The following is an 11,845-nucleotide window of genomic DNA, read 5'->3' on the forward strand; positions in this document are numbered from 1 at the left end:
TGATTAGGGGGCTTAAGGTAAAGGAACTGTTGGGAGACAGTAATCATAATATGATAGAATTCACCCTGCAGTTTGAGAGGGAGAAGATAAAGTGTGATCTATCAATATTATAGTGGAGTAGAGGGAATTACAGAGGCATGAGAGAGAAGCTGGCCAAAGTTGATTAAGAGGGGACACCATCAGGAATGATGGCAGAATAGCAATGGCTGGAGTTTCTGGGGGCAATTCAGAAGGCACAGGATCCATATATATCCCAAAGATGAAGTAGTATTCTAAAGGGAGGATGAGACAACCATGGATGACAAGGGAAGTTGAAGACAGCATAAAAGCAAAAGAGAGGACATATGATGTAACAAAAATTAGTGGGAAATTCATTGGTACAGAAGGAGAGAATAGATGAAATATGAAGGTATCTAGCCAACGATATAAAAGAGGATACCAACAGCTTCTTCAGATATATAAAAAACAAAAGAGGCAAGAGTGGACCGCTAGAAAATGACACTGGAGAGGTAATAATGGGAAATAAAGAAATGGCAGACAAACTCTGTAAGTATTTTGCTTGAGTATTCACTGAAGAAGACACTAGCAGTATTCAGAAATTTGAAAGTGTCTGGGCAGAAGTGAGAGCTGTTGCTATTACTAATGAGAAGGTATTTGGTTGGTAGCTGCAAGGCATGAAGATAGATAAGTCACTTGGAAAAGATGGAATACACTCCAGAGTTCTGAAAGAGGTAGCTATAGAGATTGTAGAAGCATTAGTAATGATCTTTCAAGAATCACTAAATTCTGGAATGGACTGGAAAATTGAAAACGTCAATTTACTCTTTATGAAGGGAGGGAGGGATTAGAAAGGAAATTATCAGCCAGTTATCCTGAATTCAGTGGTAAGGAAGATGTTGGAGTCTATCATTAAGGACCGAGATTTTGGGGTACTTGGAGGCACATGATAAAGTAGGCTGAAATCAGCATGGTAACCTAAGGGGAAATCTTGCCTGATAAATCTGTTGTAATTCTTTGAGGAAATAACAGGCAGGATAGACAAAGTAAAGTCAGGGGACGTTGTTTGCTTGGACTTTCAAAAGATCTTTGACAAGGTCCCAAACATGAAGCTGCTTAACAAGATAAAAGCCTGTGGTATTACAGGATTGGATGACTGGCAAGAGGCAAAGAGTGGGAATAAAGGGGTCTTTTCTGATTGGCTGCAGATAACCAGTGATGTTCCACCTAGGTCAGTATTGGGACCACTTTTTTTTTGCATTATATGTCAATGATTTGGATGACGGAATGGGCAAAAAAGTGGCAGATGGAATATAGTGCAAGGAAGTGTACGGTCATGCACTTTGATAGCAGTAATAAAGGCATAGACTATTTTCAAAGTGGGGAGAAAATTCAAATATCGGAGGACCTAAGGGACTTAGGAGTCCTTGTGCAGGATTCCCTAAAGGTTAACTTGCTGGTTCAGTCAGTGGTGAGGAAGTTAAATGCAATGTTAGCACTCATCTCAAGAGGACTAGAATATAAGAGCAAGGATGTAATGCTGAGGCTTTATAAGGCATTGATCAGACAGTATTGTGAGCAGTTTTGGGCCCCTTATGTAAGAAAGATGTGTTGACATTGCAGGGGGTCTAGAGGAGGTGCACAAGAATAATTCCTGGAATGAAAGAGTTGCCATATGAGGAACGTTTCATGGCTCTGCGTCTGTACTCACTGGAGTTTAGAGAATAAGGGAGGATCTCAAATTTCAAAGTTAAAAGTAAATTTATTACCAAATTACATATATTTCACCATATACAACCCTGAGATTCAATTTCTTGCAGGCATACTCAATAGATCCAATGTAATAGAATTATAGAAAGACCTCAACAACACGGTGGACAACCAGTACGCAAAAGGTAATAAACCATGCAAATACAAAAAGATAGAAAAAAGAACTATTAATAATAATAATAAATTTCCAGAATATAAGATGAAGAGCCCATAGGTTGAGGTAACAGTTCAGTAATTGGAATGTGAAGTTCAGTGAAGCCAGTAAATATACTCTCCACCATACAGCTATAGACGTTTGACAAAGTTTCAGATGTCATGCCGAATCTTCACAAACTTCTTAGAAAGTGGAAGCGCTGTCATGTGTTCTTCATAACTTCCAAACTGACTGGGGTCTCCACGTGAGGAAATTAAGGATCCATTGGCACAATGTGGTTTTGGGCCAAGATCTTGAAGCTTATTGATTAGTTCTCACTGAAACCTATTGAATGTTGTAAAGCCTAGATATAGTGGATGTGGAGAGGTTTTTTCTTACAATAGGTGAGCCACTGACCTGAGGGCACAGTCTTTGAATAGAGGGACATCCTTTTGGAAAAGAGATAAGGAGAAATTTATTCAGCCAGTGGGTAGTGAATCTGGAATTCATTTCCACAGATGGCTGTCGAGGCAAAATCATTAGGTATATTTAAAGTGGAGGCTGATAGGTTCTTGATTAGTCAGGACATCGAAGGATACGAGGAGAAGGTGGGAGATGGAATTAAGAGGGATAATATATCAGCCATGACGGAATGGAGGAGCAGACTTGATGGGCCAAATATCCTAATTATGCTCCTCTGCCTTATGGTCTACATATATTGTGTGAAAGAAATACTAATTACAATGCTGATCCCAAAGATATCCTGTTGCTTCAAAGTTTTATTCCATACAACTAAGCAACACAACGCCCAAATGACATAGAGAAGTATATTTGTCCATGAAACCATAACTCTAGTACCTTGTTTCTGGACATGAAATGTTCATATTAGAAGAACATAAATTTTGAATTATTATCAGAAGCACTGGGGAAAAGTTGGAAGACCTCCGTCAGCAGAAAACTTCACTGGATTTGTTTTTCTTTCATTCTTGGGAAACTGAAATCGCTGATAATGCAAGTAATTTTGCTCATTCCTCATTCAGAAGTGGCAGGAGGCTCTTTCTGGAACATCTGCAATTCCTGTAGCGTACAGAAACTCACTCTACTGTTGAATAGGGAGCTCCAGAAATGTATGACCCAGCAGCAATGCAGCATCCTATATCCTGGATAAATGGGATGGTTTGTGACAAGGGCAGAACTTGCAGGCGATGGTAGTTTAATCACCTGCTGCCCTTGCCCACTAAGGTAGAAGGGAAATTGGGTTACAAATGACAAGTAGACTTTCACGTGCTATTGAAAGGCAACCTGTACATAGTACATACTGCATTATGGTGCACCAGTATAGAACTGTTAATACTGACGGGTGCAATGATAAGCCAGGTTGTTTGGGTTCTGATATTGTTCAACTTCACTCACTTTGACCCTGTGCTTTATAGGGTCCTGGGAGTCAAAAGCCTTTAAAGCCCTGCTCTCACTACGACATGAGTGAAAGAGCTGGTATAGATAACTTTCCAGGGATGTAACATTCTCTGTATTAACAGTAGGGGACTGGATGATGGAAGCATCAACTGAATGACAAGGAAAAAGGGACGGACACTCTCTTGGAGATGATCAGTGCCTGATTAATATGGTGCTGTTATCACCTGCCATGTTGTAATGCAAATCTGAAAGTGGTGCAGATCTCTCTAAATGCAGGTGCTCGCTATCACAGACCACTACATTACCTGATGATTACAACATTGTACAGTCACTAGTGTCCTTTCCATTCCTGCCTTATGATATACCCAAGTAAGCTGGGCATAAGGCGTTACCATGAGTAGCTCTTGCAGCAATGGTGCAGTACTAAGTCACTGATCTCTAACAGCTGTTTTCCTCTGTCTCAGGTACAATGCAAGTCAGTAGAGGCTGCTCCATTCTGATTCCTACTGATTTTAATTTTATGAAGGCCTCTTGCTGCCATACTCAGCCAAATGCTGCCTATTCTCATGGCAGACATGCTCATCTAAAATCTAGAATTCGACTATATTAACCAACATTTGACAGTCTGTCAAATTTCTATAATGCACTCTTGGCAGAATCTGGAATGAGCATTGATAAACAAGTAGAGACATATGAGAATGCAGATGCCCCTTCCCTTCTCCTCCTTATATTCACAATCTCCCCTCTCAACTCTCAGTCCTGATGCAAGGTCCGAATCCAAGATGTCAACTATACCTTTCCCCACATTGATGCTGCTCAACCCATGGAGACCCTTCAGTAGATTAATGACCAAGTTACGGATGAGCAACCGTAACTTGACAGCACTGTCAATGACTACACAGCAACTGAGCTTGTAATAGGAGTAAGTCAACGTCTCAGGTTGAGACACTCAAGTTGAGACTTGCATCTTTTACCTCCACAGATGCTGTTTGTCCTGTTAAGTTCTTTCAGCATTCTGTTCTTTTTTTGCTCCAGAATGTACAGACTCTTTTAGTCTTCCTAGTACTGTCAATCCTTCTCCAAACATCATCTCCTTGTCATAGTGGAAAAGCTTGTGAGTTCCTGAGTTCCTGAAAGCAATGCCGTCTGGAGTTTAGCCACCTGGCACTTAGATCCTGTAGGGTCACTTATGCATTAAGGTAAAGGATGGAGGTTTCCAAGACCGATCTAACCAAGACCTCAATGGTTGAGCTGGCAGAAGATGATGACACATCACAACAGCAGTGAAGGGACCCCAGTCGTCTTGCAATCCACGCCAATGGACCCAAACTCAGATCTGACTAGGACATTGTGGTAGATGCTCGTGCATCAGCCTCTCCATGTTACACAAAGCCACGCACAGATGTTCTCCGTTAACTCACCAGTAGACGACCCTTTAGGAAAACATCATGCTCAACTTGACTGAGTGCACCACTGTCAATCACATCCCATTACATATAACCAATTAGAGTAGATTGATAAGATAGCAACATTTCGCTTTTTAGATAATTTACATTTTATCTGAGTGGTACCAGAGATATTATTTAATGGTAGATCAGTTATCCAGATGGTAACTCATTTTAGGTCACCAGGACCATGGCAAGAAGACCATTCTATTGCTGCTAACTGTCCATAGGTTCTCATATTCATTGTTCTGCACTCTCAAGACTCTTGTGAATTCATCCCTTTGACTGCAATAGTAGTGTACACATCAAGATGTAGTAGGTTTTCGGTGTGAATAAGGAAGTTCATCTCTAAATGAGTCTGTGCAAGGGAACTCTCTCAGTAATACCATCAGAATCAGGTCCATATCTGATACGTGGTTGAATAAAGACAAGATTATAAGTACTTCCCTCTTGCTATCAAGCACCTTTGTCTTCCAGGACTTAGCTGGCTCAGTTAAAGGCAATGCTGGCAAACCACACTTAGATGAACTATGAAGTCCCAATACCTAAGCATATTCCATCACTGCCTCACTGATCCCTGTTTTCCCTCAGTGGTGGAAAATCCGTGAGGGAGGATGGTTGTTGGTAATGTCTTAATTTTCTTTGCCCATGTTTGGTTTTATCTGATTTACTGAGACTTCATAGAGCCGGAATAAAAATGTTAAGGGTTCCAAAGACCACATCGCAACACCACCATACCCCCCTCAATCAGTCACACAAAAATCGGTAGCTATGTCTGTCTTGCCAATGGAAATAGGCATACACACCTATAATAAAGACTGTTGGCTGACTGTACAAATCTATAAACAGTAGTATGTCATGCTACTGCTTGGCTTGTTTGTGCTACATCTCTTCTGACTTTGCAATGTCTGTAGACCCGATGCCATTTCAAGTGTCCATGTCCAGTTATCTATCTAGTTTTATTACTACTTTTTGTCACATTTCCAAACCAAAGTGTGGGCCACTGGCTCATTTTCGTGAACAGCTAAAAGACAGTGATAAGGCTGTGAATCTGGAATCACAAAACTGAACAGCAGAATAAAAGCAGATTTCCTTCTCAAAGGACATCAGTGTACCCAAATGGATTTGAGGACAACTAGGAGCTTTCTTTGTCACTGTTGGCTGATATTAACTTAAAAAAAATAAGGAATGTAATAATTCAATGTTATCGGGAGGCAAGATTACAGATTTTTCCAAATATTGGACTACCATAGAATTAGGCTCATTTTAAAGCAAACTCAAGAGATTGAAAACTAATATGAGTGTTGTGAACAGAGAACCCTGGCAGTATAAGAGCATCGTTTGCTGAAAGCAGCTATACAAGTAGAAGGTCACATTTAGCATGCTAGTCTTTATCAGTAAGGGCACTGAATTTAGGAGTAGGGACACTTGTTGTCATACAAGTTGTTGGTGAGGTCGCACTTGGAGTATTATGGGCTAAAGGGCCTATTTCCATACTGTATTACTCTATGACTCTAAAACAGATGTTACAATCAACAAACCTTTCTTCTATAGTACCATTCCTCTTTGTTATATTTCACTGGTACAATTAGTAGGAATGTTCAAAGCAAGAATTTAAGTCTGTTCTACCCTTCCGGACACAGGTGTTCATTAATCTATAATTACTTCATGTGGAGCTAACGAACAACTGTAATTATTACAGTTAATTCCTGTTTAGTGAATAAGCCACTTGTCATCACAAATTGTTGCAGCATGGTCCACCATGAAAATGTTGGCTGGAAAGCATCAAGGTTTACAAAGCACAACACACGTCCTTGTAATTTTACAATGAACACTTCCTCTCCTGGAAAAAAGTAGAAAATGATTGTAATCTAATGCAAGTTTATCAGGCTTTGAAATGAGAAAACTCACATTATTATGGATCATGAAAAGTTCTAACACCATAAAACTTAACCTGCCTTTTCAGAGATGATGCAGAGCCTGGTATGGACTACCAATATTTTCTTTTTTATTGCAACATTTTTCCATTATTTGCACTTTTTTCATTTTTTAATATGATTGTTCCATCCAGAATTCATTACTACTGATGGACCTGCAAAATGATTCTTACATGACTCCATATCGCAACGTGACAAATCCACTACAGTCTTGAAGAAGTTAAACCTCATTCCAAATGTCAGCGTTACAGGCTAGAATGCAAGAGCTCTACACATGAAGACATTACGCAACTGCTGCTGCAAGATTCTGAACTTCAAAAAAGATTCACCTAGTGAGACTGTGAAAGATAATCAAATTCAGAAATTAATCTTTAAGAGCCAATTAGAAACGATTCAGAACTACTTAGTATTGGGGAAGGCTTCCAAACAGTGATACCTATTAGTTAGCAGTAACACTTGTATTTTAACACAATGAGCCATATTTATTGATCAAATTATTCTAAAATATAGATCAATACAAAAATAATACTTAAAAAAGTGATTAACCCCAGTTATCTCCAAGCAGTAAAGATTCCAAACTAATTTTAAAATATTTCCACTAATACTTTGAATATATGTGATCTAAGGAGAGTGAATTCAAAGCCAAAAGTACTCTTGTTCACAGGTTATTCTTGGGGTTAGTTCAATATATACATAAATATCTCCATCCCTCTGAAATGAATGATTTACTTGAGGTGTGAAACATCAAGTCCCAGGTTTGTTAAATATTGGTATTGAAGAAGAAAGGAGCAATAAGGTAAATCAGGATGATGCAAAAGGCACTGCCAAGTTTGGCCTTTACAACAGGAGATGAAATGAGTGCAACAATTTGCCCTGAGTTTTATGGCCAATCTGTGCTGTGTGATTTTGAAAAATTTTGAGGTATGAATTCAGACACTTTGGAATGTTGTGATATCTGTGCAGATCTGGTGCAGGACAAAGACCAAGTCAGACTGCTTTTAAGAGTTCAAAAGAACAGCAAACCTAAAACAAGCAATTATCATAGAAATACTGAAGAGACAAAGCACAACTGAAGGTATAATCTTTTAAGCACAGTCAAACAGAACCTAGTTTACTTTAGTAACATCTTTTTTAATGCAATGCAAAATTATTTAAAAGTCTAGCACATAAATTTTATGATGAATTTTTAGATTGTCCCTGAAAATGCTTTCATTTCTTTGCGGATCTTCATTCCATCAATATACTCTATACATCACTAAATGTTTTCTAACAATTACCATTCACATCAATAGGATATCAAAGTAAATACTGTAAATATCATGCAAATATCTGCGCTATTAAAGCATTAAATATATGAGTAGAGACCCCACTTAAAATAAATCATGTGAGATATCGTTCTAAAACAAAATTGAAACCAAATCAAATTTGGAGACTACCTTCAGAAAGAAAATATTTAATAATGCTTTTGTTCTTGAACTTATGAGTAGATTTATTTTGTGAAGGATTTTAGTTTTGTTTGACTTCTGCAGTATTACATTAAGATCACAGTTAACTAGCAGACAATCTAAGACAGGCATACTTGACACCACATAAACTGGTGGATCTCACCAAGTGGTGTTCCTGCACTTTTAACCTCATCATACTTTCAAATTATAAAACATATTGTTATCAGTCAATTTTGAATTCCCTAGTTGACAGTCATGTCAAGTTTAAGTAATGACAGGAATATTGAAAGCTAACATATATTTAAATAAGTTTATTTTAAAACATTGCAACTTTGGTCAAAGTTTTCTTTATGAATGCTACTCAATAGCTTTCATTCTTACCCCACCCCCCTGTTTCCTATCATACATCGTTGAACTTATTATATCACATCTGTCAACCCACATCTCTTCACCCCTTCCTGCATTGCCAGGTAATCAATTTGTCGTCACTCTTGGTAACCCCAGTAAAGTCATCAGTGAAATGAGTTACAGCTGTGAAACCATCAGGAAGAAGAACAGCCAAGAATATGCTGCTGATAGCACATCGAGGTCTCAAAGATGAAATATTAATGCACGATTTGTTTATCTGCAAGCTCACATCTTCCAGCACTGAGCTGTTAATTTTCTATCTGTGCAGACAACAGATCACTCAGTCATGAACTCTTCACAGCCATTACACAGAGACATTTTGATTAAGTATGCCTAATGTAGTGTATAGGAAAGAATGAAAACACTCAGCCTGCCAACTTTTGATTGACCATTAAGCCACTGATGAATGTGCCTGTCAAGGGAGAGACAATTACCTCAACAATGAAGAAAGTCTTCTGGAGGGTTATTTCTATAGCTGTGACACATTTACCAGATTACAGCCATGCAAGTTGAAAGCGTGTAAACTAATAGCTAAGATTTCTTCATAATGTATTCATCTTACTCTCCTTAAAGGAAAGGAAATGAAGAAAAACACTGACATTAAAAAAACTAAACAAAATTATTGTGCATGTCTGGGCAAGGAAATGACAGGGGCAGGCGTTACGTCACTAGCACATGCGTTGCCATAGTGAGTGATTTATTGATATTTATCGAGAATGAATAGATCAAAGCCTGCCAGATGACAGGTGATCAATCACCCGTCAAATCAAAGATGGCAATCGACTCTAAGACCAGTTAAGTGGGTGGATCCGGCAGATGAAAAATGGACTTTTATTTCAGTGCCCCAGACCAAATATCACAACTCTCAGGAGGGGGAAAAGAGGGTTTAAACAGGCAATTTATTTCACAGATTAGATTCCTATTTGCCTAAACTGTGGGTCTTTGGAGCGCTCGGAGAGCTCAGCTACAATGGGCGCAGGCACAAAGTTAGAGCAGCTCGCGTCGCTTTCAGCCTCCCCCCTTCTACAGATTTGCAAAGTGCATGCATGCTCTTAAACAACAATTTTAACGTTTTTTAAAATTCTGCTTGTTACTTTGCCGGCCTCACAAACCTTAAACCGAGTTTAGTTTGTCGATTTTAGCCGCGTCAGTTCAAATCCGCTGCACTACAAAACACTGTATCAGATTACAGCAAAATATTGCAACACATCCATTTTTTTTTACAGACGAAATTCTGCTTGACTGACAGGGGGGTAACAAAATAAAGCGGGTTACACCGCGCTGGACCAGCGGAAGAGCTCTCTTTGCCCAAACTACAGTTAGATCACTCCCCAGCCCATTAAAAGAATGCACAAGCATACAACAAAAACTTCAAACAACAGAAGTCTTTGAAGACACGCACAAGATCCGTGAAACAAAACATATTTTGCTAGGTCATTTCCATTTATATAAGACTGATGAATAATAATTAGTGAATGTCTAGGCAGAGGTAGGATATAGAAGTTGCTTGTTTACCTGCTGCCCGCTTGGGTGCTTGCTGCTTCCTCCGCGGCATGCTGTGAGAGTTTCAAGTTGACTTTTCTTCAGGTGTGTGAGAGGTGCTGCGGGGAGGGGGTTGAGGGGGCGGGGGTGGGTGCTCGCTGGAGGCTCGTCCCCGATCTCGGGGTGTGTATTTGTGTGTGTGTGTGTGTGTGTGTGTGTGTGTGCGCGCGTGAGTGTAACTTAATGTGTGTAGCTCTTTTCTATACAATATAATGCATGTTATATATGAAATATATTTTTTGCATGGATGTGTCTATCGGGGGGAGTTGGTCGCTGAATCTGTACAGGGACGCCCGCCAACCCCCCCTCCCAAAGGCTGATGATCACAAGCTGCCGGCGCTGCCTCTCACTCCGCGCCCCTCTCCCGTCTCCCCGAGTGGGGTGCTGATCAGTGGCGGAGCGGAGCTGCTGCTGCTCTCCGTCGTTCGGTGGCTGGCAGTTTTTTTTTCCGGAGGGACTGGGGCTCAGTCACACTCGCACAGACACGGGTAAGCGATAGAAGCAAGCATCGATCTCCTCCTCCTCCTGCTCCTCCTGCTGGCAAAGTCAAATGCAATCTATAGCAGCCTCATCCTTGCATTTGACAGCATCTGGAGCGGTGAAAAATGAAAGCAGAAGAGAAAGCTATCAATAACAAGGGCTAGGCATTTGTTAACGGCAATAAAACAATGTTATTACACAATGACAAAATTATTAATTCTATGCGGTCCAAGCATTAGCCGAACACCTATTATGCGCACACACGCATATAACCATGCAAAAAAAAATAAAATCATTTAAAAGTATTCTCCAAAAAAAAAATTCTCTTTTAAACTTTTGCAACTCTTCCAATCTGAAGCAAAAATAAATTCTTGTAAAGATATTTTCAGGTAACTTTTTTGAAAAAAAAATGAAAGCTAATTCGGCAAATATCCTGTTCACGCTGCTCGGGAAATATTTCTACAGGAAAGATGATAAACATTCGCGCGTAACCTTCAGCTGCAGTTACCGACGTTACACATACCCCCCCCCCACCCCATACACACACACACACACACACACACACACACACACACACACACGCACACACACAATTTGCTTTAATATGCTTCCTCAATGTTGATAAACAAAACTACTAGACTTGCCCCACATTAATATTAGTTATATGTGGATGTGGACACAAGTATACGAAAGGTACCAATATTTCCCCCGGATTTCTCAAGTCTGACTTGGACATAAATTACAGCGATATATATAAATCAGGTATGCAAACAGAAAAACGTCATGTAGCCCTGGGGAGTATATTTTTTCATAAATGCTACAAATGAATTGTTCCCAGTTAAGTTTTAAAATGATTAGTTTGTTTTGCTTTGTAATATGTTTATCACATATGTTGATAACTGAGGAGACTGGAGGCATAAATAACATATATGCGATACGTATTAAATCAATAGAAGCCAATTCGTGGCATGAAATCTGTAGGCATTATGTATATACTTAAATATGTTCAGAAATGTCGATATTAAAACGCAAAATGTTAATTGTACTTGTTTTATAATCCATGTCAAATAAAAGGCGAATTAAATTTACACAGTAAGATTAGTATGCAAGTATAATCACCTTTGCCACGGAGCCACTATTAACGCTGTGTAAAAGAGACATGCAGGGATGGAGCTAACGGAACTCGGTTCAGAATCCTGCATTACTAAATAATCCAGTTCAAACTATAACGCACTCGATAATATGCAAGAAGCACAGCAGCGAAATATATGT

The 11,845-nt window shown here is 39.4% G+C and overlaps 1 protein-coding gene across 2 annotated transcripts in view; it reads right to left on the bottom strand.

The window, feature by feature from the left end:
* Positions 1 to 10,533, bottom strand: part of LOC134342854 (teashirt homolog 2) — a 554,080-nt gene extending 543,547 nt beyond the window's left edge. For both annotated transcript variants that reach the window (XR_010017125.1, XM_063041493.1), the window contains exon 1: positions 10,067 to 10,533. Coding sequence is in view for 1 of the 2 variants with exons in the window: in XM_063041493.1 (XP_062897563.1) it covers positions 10,067 to 10,106 (40 nt within the window). In the remaining variant the exon portion in view is untranslated. The remainder of the gene's footprint in view (positions 1 to 10,066) is intronic.
* Between the last annotated feature and the right edge of the window lie 1,312 nt (positions 10,534 to 11,845).

The sequence above is a fragment of the Mobula hypostoma genome, chromosome 2, assembly GCF_963921235.1.
Source record: "Mobula hypostoma chromosome 2, sMobHyp1.1, whole genome shotgun sequence".
In the NCBI taxonomy this organism is placed as follows: Eukaryota; Metazoa; Chordata; class Chondrichthyes; order Myliobatiformes; family Myliobatidae; genus Mobula; species Mobula hypostoma.